Source organism: Sus scrofa, chromosome 15 (genome assembly GCF_000003025.6).
Source record: "Sus scrofa isolate TJ Tabasco breed Duroc chromosome 15, Sscrofa11.1, whole genome shotgun sequence".
NCBI lineage: Eukaryota > Metazoa > Chordata > Mammalia > Artiodactyla > Suidae > Sus > Sus scrofa.
The window spans coordinates 64,734,541-64,753,844 of NC_010457.5; the positions used below are offsets into that span (position 1 = coordinate 64,734,541).

Sequence of the window (19,304 nt, forward strand, 5' to 3'; positions counted from 1 at the left end):
ACTATCTTGGCTCTGCAGCATATCAGCTCTGCTTACTGTACCCTTTGCTCAAAAATTGCTGGGCTACGTGCATTCCAGATGCTCTTGGAAGCCTTTCTGGTCAGACATTGTCAAGAGGTACATTCAGTACTTGGTCAGACCATGACTTAGCAGGCCAGGCTTGAGGGCTTGATAAGTCTTTGTTTGAAGACCCAAATTTGACAGACTTGCACCCCATCAAGTATCCTGGCCATCTGTGTCAATAAGTTGGTTCTGAACATGAGCAAAGCCTCGGTTGGGACAACCACTTGGGTACCGCAGGTAGGAATTTGGTCTGCCAACATCCAATTGCTGTTTGTTGCAAGCTCCTTCCCTTTTCTCTATCACAATCAGATTCCCAGTGGTCAAGTCCCATGGATCCTCCTGCAGTTCATATGGTTGAGACCAGAGTGGGGGCTCCCAAGGAGCAACCCACAATACTGGGGGAGTTGTTGTCTATCTTGAGATCTCTCTTTTGCCCCTGCTGGAATGTGGCTCAGGAAAGACCTCTCTGTGTGATGTTGCTGGAGGATGGGTAATGCAATTACCATAAATTGCTCCTAATTCAGGCTGCCTTAGTCTCTGTGTTGCAGGGGGTTGTTGGCCTCATCCCTATGTTCTTGGATTTTCTCAGTGGTGTTTTGTCCATAAATAGTTGTTAATTATTTTTCTTGGTGGGAAGGAGAGTACAGTCAGGAATGTTCTGTGTCACCATCTTGGTGACGTACTCTGGACTGCTAGTTTTTATTTTAAACCTAGTAGAGCTATTAATCTTTGTAAACAATATGTATAACTTAAACAAAATGAAATTACAGATTCACTAAAAGAAATATTAGTCACCCACTAAGTCTCTTGGTAATTAGCAGACTAACCTGACTTCCCAAACCACCAGAAAATTGCCATTCTTTCAACATCCCATAATGCATTCTCATTATAGAAAAATTGAAAAATATAGAAGATATGAATAAATAACCTAGAGTAGAGCCACTTAAAATAAGATTTAAATATTTTTGTATAATTTGAGTTTTTCTAGGCAATTTTTTCAACAACTGAGTTCATATCTGGCAAGTGCATTTGTGTCCTATATTCATATCTAAAAATGTTGAAACTATATAAGAGGAGATTATTTATTGAAAAAAGTCAACCTCTCATAATCATAATACAGCAATCTGGAGTTCTTGCTGTGGTTCAGTGGAAACAAGTCTGACTAGTATCCATGAGGACATGGGTTCAATCCCTGGCCTTGCTCAGTGGGTTAAGGATCTGGCATTGCCCTGTGGTGTAGGTCACAGACACAGATCTTCAGTTGCTGTCATTGTGGTGTAGGCTGGGGGCTACAGCTCTGATTCAACCCCTAGCTTGGGGACTTCCATATGCCATGGACATGGCCCTAAAAAAAAGCCAAAAAAATTGCAGCAAATTGCTATACATATTCTACTGAAAAGTGATATATCATTTTATGCCAGAAAAAAGACAATATGAGTAATTTCTTTGAACAAGCAGCAGTACATAGTATATTAAGAGCACGGGTGCTGGAATCAGTGAGCCTAGGTTCAAATCCCGGCTCTACTGCTTTTTGGTTGTAGATTGGACGCTTTCAAAATTGCCTTGAGCCTCAGTTTCTTTCTCAGTTAAAAAATAATAATGCTAACTGCCACTTTTGCTATGAGGAGTAGCTGTAAAATAGCACAGCGCCTGCCAGATAGTGAACATTCAGTAAACATGGTGATGATGATGATGATGAAGGAGGGGAAGGGGGAGAAGAAGAAGAAAGAGGGGGAGGAAGACCATCTAGTGGGTAAAATTTACACCACAAAAATATATAATATCAGGCAGAATGAAGAAAGGGTTGTAACTAAAACAAACACAAAAAGTCATCTGTGTGAGAGATGACCTTTCCTCTCTAGAAAGGCTTAGCTTACCCTCTATGTGTATTTATTAAATAACTTTAACAGAAACGGTAAAGATTTTTGGAGTGATTTTGGTGACATCTGATTTGGGGATGAAGAAATGATTGCATGGGGATAACTATTTATGGTGATTCGGCTAGTGAAAACTGTCAAAATCAGACTGCAGTCATGAACTCAAGAGTATAAGTCTTTCGTGGCAGGACATCTCCTGAAATATGTGGATTAATTAGGTCTTGAAAAACTGTGCCTTTGGTCCCTGACTGAGGGAGAATGTAAGACAGAGAGCTTTAGAAAGAAAGCTTGGGAACAAAGTGCTCAGAAATAATATAGCCCTCTAGTAATTGAGAGAATCCTTAGGGCATTCCTATTTAAGTGGAGAAATTGCCATTTATTTAGGGATGGGGTCAGGGGAGACTAGAAGAGCCTCTCTGTGGAGAAGCTAATATCCTAGAAAAGAGATTAGTCCAGGGTATGTGTCACTTGATCAAACAGTAAGAAATAAAACAATGAACGCTGGGCCAAATGACATTCCTTTTCTTAGTCCTTAGAGAGATACCTAAATTGGTGGGTGAAGGTGTGAATAAGCAAGAAGGAATCATAAGATAACTAAGAGAGTTCTGGGCTAAAAGCTTAAGAATCTGATTTCAGTTCTGTTACTAATTAGCTGAACCATCACACTTCACTACTGCCTCAGTTTTCTGATGTATAAACTGGAGATGTAATATATGTTCCACCCAGAAAATATCAGGAAAGAGGTAATGGGATATATTTCTATCAGTCAGAGTTCAGTCAGAGGACAGAGAACATACCAGATTTGGGGGATTTTTAGAAGAGAGAATAGTTAAGTAGGTATAATAAAATTTTAATAGGGTAACCAAAAAGGCCAAAAGACACATTAAAGTATGATGGAGGAAGAAACTACCAGAATCAGCTATCTGCCTAAAAGTTGAGCAACAAAGAGAAGAGGGTGGAATTATTAGTACTTAAAGGTTTAAAAAAAGGGGAGGACACAGAGCTGATACTAGATCTCAGAAGAGGGTGTCCTGAGGGGCTGGTGCTGGTTCCCATGACTTTAGAGATGGTGTCCCACACAGCTGGTCTCTGCCCTTTGAGGAGTGAACGCTTGTCAGTTGGTGCTGGTGTCTGGAGGTGGGGGCATAAGAAAGCTACTTCTGCAAAGATGGGAATAACTGCAAACTGGATCTCCCTGCTGCTACTGGAAGGCACTGCCAGCGCTGAAGTTAAGGGAAGGCTAAAATGATAGTGTGACATAATAGGAAGCAGGCTGCAACAAGCGAGTCTCCCCTTCTTTGTACTCTTGCCTTCTAGTCTCCCTCTAATGCCGCATCCCCCTTTCACCTACCATGATGGCAGAGCAAATCTCTTATTATCTTAGCCCAAGCATCACAAAGTAGCATATGAAAAGGGAGAGTTTTCAGCTGGGAGATGAGAGCTACAATGCCTATAAGAGATTGCCTGTCTTTTATTATAGGTTCTTTGAAATAGGACTATATTAGAAAACAACTGGGGGGCTGCTTTAAGGAAATGAGCAAGCTAAATGTGTCCTCAATCACCCCAGAGCTTTCAGTACTGATTATGCACCTCAGAGAATGCAACCCAATGAAATGAAGATAGAAGAGTTTAATTTGGAGGGAGGACTGAGGTGTGGCCTAGAAAAAGCGTACCCTGGTTTAGAGCCAAAAGTCTAATCCTAACAACCAGTAAACCTCTTGGGCTTCAGTTTCCTTGCTGGACACCAAGATAGTATGATTCTGTACAAACCTGGCTTCTAAAAGGACCTATTGTGTTCTATTGTCTTCTAAGCTCAACCATTCCCTGGCCCCTTCAAAGATATAAAGTGGAAAATCAGACCCTACTCCTCCCACCCATCATGTTCTTGAGAAGACTAACCAAATCATGCCACTGACCAGAACTGCTTAATTCCTTAGGTGAGGTTAGGTTTCAAAGTTAACAAAGTAAAAGGGAAATCAGCTGTGGTCAAAATTGCCTGGAAATATGCCATTTTGAGACTCATAACCTATCAGTATACACAGCCAGATTAATCTCCAGAGTTGGAACAACTCTTCCAGTGGGTGAGTACCAGAAGAAGTTAGATTGTTCAAGATTCATGTTGTATTAAAAAAAAAATGTGGGAGTTCCTGTTTGCTCAGCAGGTTAAGAACCCAACATATAGTGTATGTGAGGATGCAGGTTTGATGCCTAGCCTCACTCAGTGAGTTAAGGATCTGGCATTGCCACAAGCTGCGGCATAGGTCTCAGATGTGGCTCGGATCTTGAATTGCTGTGGCTGTGGTGTAGGCCATCAGTTGCAGCTCCAATTTAACCCCTAGCCTGGGAACTTCCATGTGCTGCAGGTGCAACCTTAAAAAAAATGTGTATCCCTAAATGCTAGATTCACAGTCAGCCAGCATATGGAAACTGAGACCTGCATGTTTATGTTGAAGAACTTGTTTACACATGAGTTCTTAAGTCTCTAAGGAGAATAGTAAGAGATATTTATAGTATCATTTACTCACTCTATCCCTTTTGTTTCTTTGTTTTGCTGAAATATGCACTCAACACCCAATAGAATGACTAAAATGAAAAAAAATTCTAAAAATTTCTAAGTGTGATTGAAGATGCAGAATAACCAGGACTCACACAATCTGGTGGGAATATAAATTGAACAACACCTTTTTAAAAATGTGAACATATACCAAACATTATACCCCTCCTGCATACATATTCACAAGCATTCATATTGTATGATTTCATTAAATGTTCAATGATACTTGAATACAGTCTAATAAGAGTCAGGATAGTAGTTATTCTTGGGGTCAGAAGTGAGGAGCAGAAGGGAGGCTTCTGGAGTTCCAGTAATGTTCTGCTTTTTAAAAAATTGAAATATATTTGACATATTGCATAATTTTAATGTATAATGTTAATTTGTTACATTTACATATTATGATTGCCATTGTTCTGATAATTAACACCTCTATGTTACTACATAATTCTCCTTTTTTTAGTGGTTGGAATGAAGTTCTAATGTCTTAACAAGTTTTTAGTTTAAAATATAACATTATCCTCTGTATCTACTATTCTGTGAATTAGAGCTCTAAGACTTAATACTTGTAAATACTTTTTTTTTAACAACAAACATTTATTTCTCTTTATTATTTCCGGAAGTTAGGATGGCTACACTTATGGCATGCAGAAGTTCCCAGGCCAAGTATCAAACCGAAGCCACAGCAGTGACAATGCTGGATCCTTAACTTGCTGAGCCGCAAGGGAACTCCTTCTTATCTTCTTGTTAATAGCCATTCTGATAGGTGTGAAGTGATATCTCATTGTAGTTTTGATTTGTGTTTCCCTGATTATTATGTTGAGCAATTTTCATGTCCCTGTTGGCCATTTGGATGTCTTCTTTGGAAAACTATTTAGCTCCACATATTTTTCAATTAGATTTTTTTGTTATTGAGTTGTTTGAGTTCTTTATATATTTTGGTTATTAGCCCTTTGTTCAGTATATGGTTTGCAAACATTATCTCCCATTCTGTAAGTTGCCTTTTGATATGAGTGTTTCTTTCCACTGTGAAAAAGCTTTTAAGTTTGATGTAGTCACATTGCTTTGGTTGTTTTGCACTTTTGGTGTCATATCCAAAAAATCTTTGCTAAAAACAATGTCAAGGAACTTCTTTCCTATGTTTTCTTCTAGTAATTTTATACCATCAGTTTGTGTGTTTAAGTCTTTGATCCATTTCAAGTTAATTTTTGTGAGTGGTATGAGAATAGGGATCCAATTTCATTGTTCTGCATGTGTTTATCGGATCTTCCCAGCACCATTTGTTGAAGAGACTATCCTTTCCTCATTGAGTTCCTTGACTCCTATGTCAAATATTAATTGACCATATATGCAGCCATTTAATTCTGGGCTCTCTGCTCTGTTCTATTGGTCTATACCTATTTTTGTGCCAGTATCCTATGATTTTTATTACTATAGCATTCTAGTATACTTCAAAATCATGAAGTGTAACACCTCTAACTTTGTTCTTTTTCTTTAGTATTGCTTTGGCTATTTGGAGTCTTGTGATTTCATGCAAATTTTAGTGTTGCTTTTTCTATTTCTGTGAAGAATGCCAATGGTATTTTGAATGAGGGTTACATTGAATCTATAGATGACTTCAGGTATTATGGACATTATGATAATACTAATTCTTCTAATCCAGGGACACAAGATGTCTTTCCATTTGTTTGTGTCTGATTTCTTTCAGCAAAGGCTTTTGGTCTTCATTGTGTAGATCTTTCACTTCCTTAGATAAATTTATTCCTAAGTATTTTATTGTTTTTGATCCTAAGGTAAATGGGATAATTTTCTTTATCAGATGTTTCATCATTAGTGTGTAGAAAAGCAATTGATTTCTGTATGTTGATTTTGTATTCTGCAACTTTAACTTAAAATTATTGATTAGTTTCAACAGTTTTTTGGTTTAGTCTTCAGGATTTTCTATATACAAAATCATATCATCTGCAAAGGCCAACAGTTTTACTTATTCCTTTCTGATTTGGATGCCATTTACTTCTTTGTCCTAACTAATTGCCCTAGCTAGGACTTATTATATTTAATAAGAGGGGGGAGGGAATGGATGGGGGTTTGGGATGGAAATGTTGTAAAATTAGGTTGTGATGATGGTTGTACAACTCTAAATATAATAAAATTCATCAAATTTAAAGAAAGAGGGAGAATGGGCATTCTTTCTATTTATGTTTTATACATAGATCTGTTTGTATCATTTTTTCAATTTCACGTGTCAGTGATATCATAAAGTACTTGTCTTTCTCTGTCTCACTTCACTAAGTGTTTATTCTCTAGGTCCATCTGTGTTGCTGTAAATGGCAATACTTCATTAATTTTCATGGCTGGTAATGTTCCATTGTGTGTGTGTGTGTCTAAGTATATAACTTCTTAAACCAGTCTTCTGTTGATGAGTACTTAGATTGTTTTCATGTCTTGGCTACTGTAAATAGTGCTGCTGTAAACATTGCAGTGCATGTACTTTTTCAAATTAGAGTTTTTAACCTTTTCTGGATATATACCCCGGACTGGGATTGCTGATCAAATGGTAGCTCTACTTTTACTTTTTTAGAGAACCCCCATACTGTTCTCCATAGCGGCTGCACCAATATACATTCTTAGTTGTAAAAGTGTTCCCTTTTTTTCATACCTTCTCTAGCATTTATTCTTTGCAGACTTGATGATAGCCATTCTGACCCATGTGAGGTTATACTTCATTGGGGTTTTGAAATAATTAGTGATGTCGAGCATCTTTTCATGTGCCTGTTGGCCATTAGAATGTATTTGGGAAAAAAAAATGTCTCTTTAGATCTTCTGCCCATACTTTGGGTAGTTTGTTTTTTTGATATTGAGTTATATGAGCTGTCTGTATATTTATTATATTAAAGCCTTGTTAGTTGCATCATTTGCAAATATTTTCTTTCATTCATCGGCTAACTTTTCATTTTGTTAATGCTTTCCTTTGCTGTGAAAAAGCTTTTAACTTTAATTAGATTCCATTTGCTTATTTTTCCTTTCTCTCTTAGGAGATTGACCTAAGAAAATATTGCTACAATTTATGTCTGAGAATATTTTGCCTACGTTCTCTTCTGGGAGTTTTATGGCATCATGTCTTATTTTATTTAAGACTATAAACGATTTTGAGGGGGGATTTGTATATAGTGGGAGGGAGTGTTCTAATTTCATTGACTTATATGTGGCTGTCCAGTGTTCCCAATACCACTTGTTGAAGAGACTGACTGTTCTCCATTGTATATTCTTACCTCCTCTGTTGTAGATTAATTGGCCGTAGGCATGTGGTTTATTTCTGAACTCTCTATTATGTTCTAATGATCTAAATTTCTGTTTTTATGCAGAAAACATGCTATATTGATTACAGTAACTTTGTTTAGTATGTCTAAAGTCTGGGAGGGTTACACCTCCAGGTTTTATCTTTTCCCTCAGAATTGCAGAAGCAATTCTCTGTCTTTTGTTGTTCCATGTAACTTTTATTTGTTCCAGTGCTATGAATAATGTCCTGGGTGTTTTGATTGGAATTGCATTAACTCTGTGGATTGCTTTGGATAGTATGACTGTTTTAACAATATCAGTTTTTCCAATCCAGAAGCATGAAATATCTTTCCATTTCTTTGAATCATCTTCAGTTTCCTTTATCAATATTCTATAGTTTTCAGCATATAGGATTTTCACCTCCTTGACTAAGTTTACTTCTAGGGTTTGTTTTTCATGTGATTACAAATGCAATTTTTTTTTTTTTTACTTTCTGATATTTCATTATTTGTATAAAGAATGCTATAGATGTCTATTAATTTTGTATCCTGCTCCCTTGCTGAAATCATGTATTAGTTCTAACAGCTTTTGTGTGGAGACCTTGGGTTTTCTATATAGATTATCATTGTCATTGCAAATAGTGACAGTTTTACCTCTTCTCTTCTAATTTGGATATGTTTTTTCTTTTTGTTGTCTGATTATTGTGGCTAAGATGTCCAATACTATGTTAAATAGGAGTGGAGGGAGTAGGTGTCTTTTTCTTCTTCCTGACTTTAATGGAAGGGCTTTTAGCTTTTTACCATTTAGTATTATATTGGCTGTGGATCTGTCATGAATGGCTTTTAATATGTTAAGATATGCTCCCTCTGTACTCATATTAGTGAGAGTTTTTATCATAAATGGATGTAGAATTTTATCAAATGCTTTTTCCACAGCTATTGAAATGATCATGTAGTTTTTGTCTTTCACGTTGTTAATGTGCTGTAAAACATTGATTTATATATGTGGAACCATCCTCGAAAACCTGGAATGAATCCAACTTGGTCTTGGTGTATGATCTTTTTCTCTGTATTGTTGGATTTTGTTAACTTTTCATTGTGGGTTTGTGTATCTATATTTATCAAAGATAGTGGCCTGTAAGTTTTTTTGTAGTATCTTTGGTTTTGATATCAGGGTAATCATAGCCACTTAGAATGAATTTTTGGGTGTTCCCTCTTGGTCAGTTTTTGGAATAGTTTCAGAAGGATAGGTGTAAGTTCCTCTTTGTATATTTGGTAGAATTTCCCACTGAAGCTGTCCATTCCAGGACTTTTGTTTGCAGGGAGTTTTTATTATTATTATTACTACATTAACTTCTAGTGAAGAGTCTGTGCAGATAATTTTTTTTTTTTTTTGTCTTTTTGCTATTTCTTTGGGCCACTCCCATGGCATATGGAGGTTCCCAGGCTAGGGGTCTAATCGGAGCTGTAGCCACTGGCCTACGCCAGAGCCACAGCAACGCGGGATCCGAGCCGTGTCTGCAACCTACACCACAGCTCACGGCAATGCCGGATCGTTAACCCACTGAGCAAGGGCAGGGACCGAACCCACAACCTCATGGTTCCTAGTCGGATTCGTTAACCACTGTGCTACGACGGGAACTCCCGTGCAATTATCTTGACTTAGTTTTGGCAGGCTATGTTTCTAGAAACATATTCATTTATTCTGGATGGTCCAATTAGTTGATGTATAATTGTTTATAATGTTATCATATTTTTGTATTTCTGTGGTACTAGGTGTTATTTCTCCTCTTGCATTTCTCATTTTTGCCCTCTTTCTTCTTGGTGAGCATGTTGATTTGTTTTTTTTAATCTTTTAAAGAAACAGAACTTGGCTTTGTTGATCATTTCTCTCTTGCTTTTTTTTTTAATCTCTATTTCACTTATTTCCTCTCTGATCTTTATTATTTTCTTCCTTCTGCTGACTTTGGGTTATGTTTTTTCTTCTTTTTCTAATTCTTTTAGGTGGTAGGTTAAGTTTATTTTTTTGTTGTTTTTGCTTTTGTTTCCCTTTTTGGCTGTACTCACAGCATGTGGAAGTTTCAGGGCCAAGAATCACTGTGCCACAGGAGTGACTCAAGCAGCAGCATTTGCATGCTGGACCTTTAACCTTCTGAGTCACAGGAGAACTCCTGACTAGGTTCCTTTTTTTTTTTTTTTTTTTTTGAGATATATTATTTCATGAGGAATGGCTTATATCACTCTGAACATCCCTCTTAGATCTGCTTTTGTAGCATCCCCACATATTGTAAGTTTCTGTTTTCACTTTCATTTGTCTCTAGGTATTTTCTGACTTGTTCTGATTTCATCATTGACCTGCTGGTTTTTTAGTAGCATGTTGTTTAGTCTCTATGTGTTTGTTCTTTTCCCATTTTTCTCTCTGTGGTTGATTTCTAGTTTCATGCCATTGTGGTCAAAAAAGATACTTGAAATAATTTTTTGTCCTCTTAAATTTGTTGAAGCATGCTTTGTGACCTAATTTGTGGTCTGTCCTAGAGAAGATTCCATGCATGCTTGAGAAGAGTGTATATTCTGTTTTTTCTTGGATTATGTATACTGTACATGTAAATTAAATCTAACTGGTGTATTTGTCATTTAGGACCTCCTTTGCCTTCTTGATTTTCTGTCCAGATTATCTGTCCATTGATATCAGTAGGGTTTTAAAGTCTCCTAGTATTACTTTTGTCAATTCTTACCTTTATGTCTGGTAGTATTTTATGTATTTAGGTACTCCTATATTGGATGAGTATGTTAATAAATATAATATCCTTTTCTTGTATTGATTCCTTTATTAAAATATCTTTTTTGCCTTCTTTATGTCCTTTAAGTCTATTTTGTCTGATATAAGTATTGCTTGCCCCCTTTCTTGTCATATGCATTTGCATGAAGTATCTTTTTCCATCCCCTCCCTTTCAATCTGTGTCTTTCACCCTAATGTGAGTCTCTAGTAGGCAACATAAAGATTTGTTTTCTTTTATCCAATCCGCTCCTCTTTTAATTGTAGCATTTAGTCCATTAACATTTGAAGTGATTATTGATAACTATTGTTATTTTAATCTTGTTTTATAGTTGTTTCATAGTTTATTCATTTCTTGTTTTTCTTTGTGCAATTTGATTATTTTTCCCTTGTAGTATGCTAGAGTTTCCATGAATCTATTATGTTTTTGATTTGTGATTGCCATGGATTTCAAGTCTTTTGACTCATGTCCATATGGATTTGCTTTAAACTGAGTCATTCAAGTTCAGATGCATTGTAAAAGATCTATGTTTTTCACTTTTACAGAATTTTTTTATTTTTTAATCTCTGTACCGTCAAGCCTCACTCCTTTTATTTATTTGGCTTTCCTATTGTGCTCCTCCATTTCCCATAGATTCTTACTTCTTTTCTATTTAGAGAAGACCCTTTAATATTTGTTAGAGTAGGTTTAGTATTGCTTAAGTCTTTAGTTTTTGTTTGTCTGAGATATACTTTATCTCTTCTTCTATGCTAAATGATAATATTGCTGGGTCAAATATCCTAGATTGCAGATTTTTCCCTTTCAGTACTTTGAATATACCATGCCATTCCCTTCTGGCTGTCAAAGTTTCTGGAGAGAAGTCAACTGATAGCTTTAAGGGGGATCCCTTGAAACTGATGATTTTCTTACTTTTTTTTTTTGTTTGTTTGTTTGTTTTGTTGTTTTGTGTTTGCTTTTTAGGGCTGCACCTGAAGCATATGGAAGTTCCTGGGCAAGGGGTCAAGTTCGAGCTTCAGCTGCCATCCTATGCTACAACTACAGCAATACGGGATCTGAGCCACATCTGACACCTACACCACAGCTCACCTGATGGCAACACTGGATCCTTAACCCACTGAGCAAGGCCAGGGATCGAACCCATATCCTCATGGATACTTAGTTGGGTTGTTACTGCTGAGCCACAATGGGAACTCCTCTTGCTGCCTTTAGAATTCTATCTTTCACTTTTGCCATTGTAATTATATGTCTTGGTGTGGGTCTGTTTTGGTTCACCTTGTTTGGACTCTCTGCTTCTTGGACCTCTGAAACCCCTTTCATGTATAGGTTGGCACATTTTGTATTATCTCATAGATCTTATATGTTTCTTTCATCTTTTTGTATTTCTGTCAGCTGTTCTGATTGATTTCCATTATTTTATCTTCAAGATCACTTATTTTTCTGTCATTTTAGTCTGTTATTCATTGCTTCTGGATTGTTTTTTATCTCCGCATTTGAGTTAGCTATTTTTGATTGGTTCATCTTTAGGGTCCTTGTCACAATGATCTGCATTTCTATCAACAATTATTCTTAAATTAATTACCACCTTTTTAAACTAGGGGGTCTGTGGACTGTTGATTTCTGTTTTCATTATTTGTTCTTTAAGGGGATTTCTTGTTAACTGGAATTGGTTCTTCTGCCTTTTCATTTACTTATCATTCTCAGTTTCTCTGAATTTAGGAGAAAACAGTTCTACTGTGCTCTTGAAGCAGTGTTTTTATATAAGAGCACGCCTGTGCAGACTGTGTTGCCCAATGTTTTTTGTGCTGTGGCTGGTTTTAGTGTGGATGCCAGCCATATCTTTCCTCGTGGTGTGCTGGCATTATAGGTGTGGTTGGTGTTGTGTACTGAAGGTCTGTGCAAGATGTGAGGCAGGGCTTCTTCTCTGCTCTGCAGCTGTCATAGTCCTGTCAGGGATCTGCTCCCTAGTTGTTGGATTAGAAGTCCTGAGATTCAGATTCAGTCAGATTCTATTGCCCTTGAGTGTGTTCTCTGCCCCAAAGGAGGTGAATGCTGAAGCAAGTGAGGTCCATGTGGCTACAGAGGACCCATGCACTATATAATGTTATACAGTTCCACTTTCATGGAAGATCAAAGTCATGTCCCTTTCTGTGTTATGTTTATCCCATTTCTAGTACAGGGCCATGACTTGGAGTAGCTGGAGTGGGGGGTTGAGACATTATGACTTCAGGAAATGAGGTGGCTGTGCCAAAGTCTGAGATCTGGGCTGCCTCTGTGGCAAACTTCTCCTAGAACCTGTTTACCCCAGATCTAGCACTAAGCTGCAGTGTGGAATAAGTGGAGCAGGGGAAATCACCCTGGGAGAATTATTAGTCCTGGGCAAGCTAACAATGGCTCTTGCCACTCCATTCAGACCACACCTTCCAGGCTGTGTCTGCATAGCTAGATGAATCTAGCTGCCCAATATTCTGTGCTTAGTCACTGCAGACTCTTGTGGCACTGCCCCGGCTCCTCCTGATCACACCCCAAGCAACTTGGTCTGTCTCTTCACAGCTAAACCAAGTCTTTGCCCAAATTTCATGCCAGGCTGTGGTGTGAAATGAGCGGGGCCAGGGAATTTGCCCCTTCAGATTAAGAAGTACAGTGAGGCAGCAGCTGCCAGTGCATGGCTTCTCCAGCCCTCTGTCTCAGTGGATTTCCCTCAGACAAGGGAGCTTATCTCCTCTGAGCAGCACCCCAGGACTGAAATGCCCAGATTGTGGTTCAGCCTGGTCACTCTCCAAGGCAAGTTTCTGTCTGTGTGGACCTTCTCTTCCTTACATATCCCTTCCAAGAGCACACGTCCTAGCCTGATGCCTTTTTTCCCTCTTGCCTTACCTGGTTATGTGGAGCTCTTTGGTTGTTCTGGTTGTGTAGTGATTTTGTACCTATTGGTTGTGTAGTGATTCTGCCAGTTTACGGTAGTTTTCCATGAAAACTATTCCACATATCGACATATTTTTGATGTGTTTGTTAGGAGGTAAATTTCACATCTTTCTATTCTGCCACCTTGATCCTCCTCCTTTTTTGTGTTGGAATAATTAATAGCTCTTAGCTTCATAGACCTGTTGTGCAGTTCCTACCCCAAGTTTGGAAAGTTCTCAACTATTAAGTAAACTCTTTGCCATATTGTTTCTCTCTTCTCCTTCTGGTACAATTAATCTTATATTTCATTTTCTGATAGAATCTGATAGCTCTCATAGATCTTCTTCACCTTTTAAAAATCTTAGTTTTATCTTCTACTTAATCATTTCTAAATTCCTAAACTTTAAGTCACTTATTCATTCTTCAGCTGCAGAATATTTAGCTCTTTTCAAAAACTTCAATTTCTTTGGTAGAGAAGTCCTTATAATCATTAAATATATTCCTGAGTTCACCGTATTATATTTCTGAATTTTCTTATAGCTTGTTGAATTTCTTCATAATATCTATGCTGCATTCTTTATCAGTTAGATCACAATAGATCACAATAGCTTTGAATTCAGTTGCTGAGGAATTATCATTTTCTTTTTATGGTACCATATTTCCTTGATTTTTTCATAATGTTTGAGGTTATGTGCCTCTGCTTTTGCATTTGAAATAGCAAACATTTTTCTTAGTGAAGGATTTTTTAACTTTGGCTATTATAATTCAGTAGGTGGCAATTATAAACCTTTATTTTGTGTTCCATAGGTGATGCTATAGCTCATGTTTTTTGTTTTTCCTACCAGAGTTGATTCTAAGGGATACATTCAAGAGCACACAAAAAGAGATGAGAGCTTTGGACTTAGCATCCAGGACTTTAGGGGTGCCCCTGATGTGACTGGGAAATCCATAAGTGGGAAACTCCCAGAGATCCATGAGTGGGACACCAGCTGAAATCCCAAAGCAAACAGCAGGAAACACACTTTTTTCAATATCCTTTGGCATTCTTGTCTGCCTCTTTCCACTTGCCCTCAGTTACAAAAATGCCTTCTCCAGCTGAAACCCACACAACCAGGCAGCCTGTCACTCACCACTTGCAATTTCTACCTTCTCTGATGCTGACAAAAGCCTAGCACATTGCAATATGGCCTGCAGGGGAAGGCTACCTCGGTAGGCTCTCTGCCTTCAAATTCATCTCGCTCCAGCTCTGATGGTATGCTGGAATCTCCCACCAGGTTGCCTGGACCCCCACAAATTCTGTCTCCCATGACCATCCACCCACTTTTGCACTTTCCAGGTTCCCCTTTTCCTGATCATGGCAAGTTGGAGTTACAGCAGACTCTGACTCCTTTGGATCCAGAGTCCCCTCTGAGGTCCCATCTATTCTTCTCTCATGCAGAGCTGGGTAGTAATCACCCAGTGTTCTCATATAATGCACAAGTACACTTCTGTTCAGTTATAGATGTCTAATGAGTTATAAATGGAAAAGGGGAGGAAAAAGGAACAACTCATGCTGCCATGATCCTGACATCACTCTAGATAAGTCAGGGTTCTGCTTCTTGATCTAAGTGCTGTTTCCATGGGTGCAACAAATTTAATTAAATTTATAAAATACATTAAGCTGTATGCACTTTTATATATGTACATAATACTTCATCAAAAGTTAAATGTGATTCCACTCCACTTTTTGTGGGTATACAGCCAAAATAATTGAGAGAAAGGACTCAAAGAGATATTTATACAGCCATGTTCATGGCAGCATTATTCAGAAAAGCCATAAGGTCAAAGCAACCCAAATGTCCATCAACAAATGAATGGAGAAACAGAATGTAGTATATATAGTGGAATATTATCAGCTATAAAAGAAAGGAAATTCTGATATATGCTATCACAAAGATGAACCTTGAGGACATTATGCTAAGTGAAATAAGGCAGTCTCAAATATTTTATGATTCCATTTATATGAAGTACTTAGAATAGGTAAACTCAAAGAGCAGAATGATAGCTGCCAGGGACTAGAGTGAGGAATGAAGAGTTTGATAGAGTTTCAGTTTTGCAGTATGAAAAAGTCCTGTGGATCAGTGTTAGCAATGGCAGCATAACAATGTGAATATACTTAATACCACTAAACTATACATCTAAAAATGCTTAACATGGCAAAATTTATGTGTGTTTTACCAAGACGTTTTTTAAAAAGTTAAATGCAACTTTAAGATATACCCTCCATAAAATTATATACTCCATATAATTGTATAACTTACCTCTGGTGAACATTCCACAATTTTAACACCTCTACTCTTAGCGGGTTACTCTAAACCCTATATTTTCAAGCCTATTGAAAACAAGAAGTAAAAAAAGCCAACAATGGACTCTCCTCAAGCAGCAATGTGAAATGCCTAGAATGGCTTTCCTCTCACACAGGACCTTATATTAAACATAATGCTTTGACCTCCTCCTTTCCATTTATACTCACAACTCCCTTTTGAAGGAGCAACTCCCTTTTGAAGGAGGCAGGTTAGATAGGTCTGTTACCCTTACTTCAAAGTTGGGGAAACTGACCAAGAAAAAAATAAAATCACAGCCTAGAAAAACAAAATTTAAATTTTCTGATAATAAATTCAAGCTGGAGGCCATTTTCCAAAGAACCCTCAAGTTTGTTAATAGATGTAAAAAACAAATTTGATTTACAAATTAATTTTATACTTCTATTATTCCCATAAGAAAATTCTTTATATTATGTAGATCTTTATGTTGAAAAATTTCACTTTGACTTGAAAACATTTTATTTAATTTATACAAATAACTACTAAATACAAAAAGTAGATTAAAACAAAATAGTTATTTTTTTTTTCTGGCAGAGTTTAAATGCACATAATGGATAATTCCGAAGAAAATGCATTTTTCCCCACAGCGTTCAGGACTAAAATTCTACTGAAATCTTTGCTTCTAAATCAGTAATATATTCGGTGGTGTCACATGGGTAATGGCTAAATACGTTCTGCATATGAACTGAAAAAAACTTACAGTCTACACACCTATAAATGTGAAGCACTTAAAATGTGAATTTAACTGATAATAAAAGAAAATGTCCATTTCAGAGTATAGTGTTAAAAACATTTTGATAATAAAATCATAAGAACCACATAAAAATAAGCTTTAACATATGCACAAAGCAGTTCTGTAAAAACTGCTATGTGCACAAGTAATAAATAATTTGCAAAGTTGTGTATAAACAATTCCTAATGTTCAGCGTCATTGTAAACATCAGCACGTGTAAAATGCAGCAAAGTCTGACATTACATTTTGTTTTGCCAAATTGAATTCCTATTATCCAAAGACAGACCAGTGGAGTATGCAGCCAATGTTTTGGCAAGTTGGGTCTTTAAAATTAAGAGTAACAGTGCAAGTAAGGAATGCAAAGAATTCCTAGTGCAATAAAGAAGAGAAGCACAGGCAATATTGCTGATTAAAAATTCACCACCTCCTTGAGTTTCCCATGGGGAGTGTCTAGGAGACCTGTGAAGATATGCAAAGCCACTGTCTTAATGCCCAGATCTCTTTTAGGATTTCTCTGTGTTCCTCCAGTTCCCTACCTTTGCAACAGTGTCTGTCCAACATTAGTCTCTGCAGTGTGAACAGTTTGTGAAATGCCCAGTTCACAGTCATTGAGCGAGGTTAGGGTGGTTTTGGTGTCTCCCCAGCACATGGCTGGGTAAGATGTCTGCCTTGTCAAAGCAGCCACTTGGGGAGGGAGACAGCTGGATTCTATTCTGACTGCCAGTCAGGCCAGCATTAGGTCCCAGCTGGACAACGATGACATCAGATCTTCCTTCTTGACACCATGAAAATGTCAACAGTCAGTTTTCAATTTGTCTAGGGAATTATCAATTTTGGTCAAAGTCTTTTTGATACGCAGAGCTGTGAGTCTTGCAGATGGATTTTGATACCAGCACTCTTTCATCAGCTTAGCCAGAGAGGTTAATGTCTGAGGAGAGAAAAAAAACCCAACACCACAGTGAAAAAGTAGCTGGGCAGATGTTAACCATTCTCCAGGACTCTGTAGGTCTTGTGAGGTTAAAGTGGTGTTATTACCATCTTCCTTAAGCAAATATCAAGGCCTAGATCACTGATAAATAAGCTACTCCAGAGCTTCCTAAGTTCTGTCCTGTGGATCCCTAATGCTACCAACTGACTTTATCAAATTAATACACAAATGAACACTATGGACCCCTTGACGGTTTTATGGGTGACAAAAGCAATAATACTAACCCAGAGTTAATGAAATATGCAGATAGGGTCATTTCTCAATAAGGATCTTTAGCATTGAACAGCTTATGTTTGGGCTTAATCCTTCTAGCTAATGTGTAAAAGATTACCTACCTTGTGTAGGACACAAGGTTGGGCAAGGGCTTTCCAAGGGTGTAGAACAACATCCACCTCCCATCCTGGATTCACAAACCAGTCTTCCTTCCTGTTTACACCCAGGAAGCAAGGCTTTGCCTTTAACAAAGAAAAGCCCCCACTTCCTGGTGGTGCTGTGATCAGCCTTCCTCCATTCATTAGGAAGTGATCACACAAAGTAAGCTTCTCCAGTTCCAGGTTTCACCAGATGAGTTTTGGGAAGACAAGATAGGGGAGTAAAAGGACCCTAAACTCACGTCCTCTCATGAAAACCCCAAAATCACAACTAACTGCTGAACAACCACTGATAAAAAAGACTAGAATCTACCAAAAAAGATATTTTACATCCAAGGATATAAATAAGAAACAATGAGATGGGTGGAGGTGCATACTCATTATATAATCAAACCCCATACCACTCAGGTGGATGACCCACAAACTGGAGAATAATTATAACACAGAAGTTCTCTCACAGGAGTGAGAGCTCTGAGCCTCAAGTTAGGCTTCCCAGACTAGAGGTTCAGGATTGGGAAGAGGTGCCTCAGAGCATCTGGCCCTGAAGGCCAGTGGGGCTTGATTTCAGGAACTCCACAGAACTAGGAAACTTGACTCCACTTTCGGAGGGTGCACATAATGTCTCACATGTACTTGGACTCAAGACAAAAACAGTGTCTCCCTAGGAGCCTGAAGCCAGACCTAGCTGCTAGTCTTGGAGGGTCTCCTGGGGTTTGAGGAGCAACAGTGGCTCACTCTGGGGTCAAAGAGGCTGGTGACAGACCAAGAGGGAACCTATAGGAACTCTGGCTGATGGCAGAACAGTGACTCCATAGGAGCCTGAGCCAGACCTACCTGCTGGTCTTATAAGGTTTCCTGGGGTAGGGAAGCAACAGTGGCTCACTATGGGGTCAGAGAGGCTGGTGGCAGACAGAGCAGGGACCTATATGAACTCTGACTGGAAGTAGACATTCTGAGCCCTTGGCACCAAGACCTGGCCCAACCCAACAGCCTGTAGGCTCCAGTGCTGGGATGCCTCAAGCCTAATAACCAACAGGGTGGGAACACAGCCCCACCCATCAGCAGACAGGCTGCCTAAACACTCCCTGAGCCTATAGACATGCACCTTGACACAGCCATGCCTACCAGAGGACCAAGATCCAGCTCTATTCACCACTGGCAGGCACCAGCCCCTCCCACCAGGAAGCCTACAGCAACCTCTAGAATAGCCTTAACCACCAGGGAGCAGACACCAGAATCAAGAAAATACAATTCTGCAGGCTGCAGAACTGAGTCAGCAAAGCATAGGTCACAACCTAACCTGGGACCAGCTAGTCTCTAGCCCTTGGGTGACAAAAGGGAATTTACTGTTGGAACATATAGAACATCCAAAATAGATGATAACTTTTACAAGGCCAAGAAA

The 19,304-nt window shown here is 38.3% G+C and overlaps 1 protein-coding gene and 1 long non-coding RNA gene across 6 annotated transcripts in view; one reads left to right on the forward strand and one right to left on the reverse strand.

The window, feature by feature from the left end:
* LOC102166560 overlaps window positions 1-19,304 on the forward strand; it is a 172,556-nt gene that overhangs the window by 135,462 nt on the left and 17,790 nt on the right. The gene's annotated exons all lie outside the window — the stretch shown is intronic.
* The window catches only part of ACVR1 (activin A receptor type 1), a 142,176-nt gene continuing 137,809 nt past the window's right edge, over window positions 14,938-19,304 (reverse strand). For 3 of the 5 annotated variants that reach the window (XM_001927798.7, XM_021076458.1, XM_021076457.1), the window contains exon 11: window positions 14,938-17,471. In XM_001927798.7, the coding sequence (XP_001927833.3) occupies window positions 17,337-17,471 (135 nt within the window). In that variant the 3' untranslated portion in view covers window positions 14,938-17,336. The remainder of the gene's footprint in view (window positions 17,472-19,304) is intronic. The other 2 variants (XM_013984146.2, XM_021076449.1) reach the window with 1 other exon arrangement.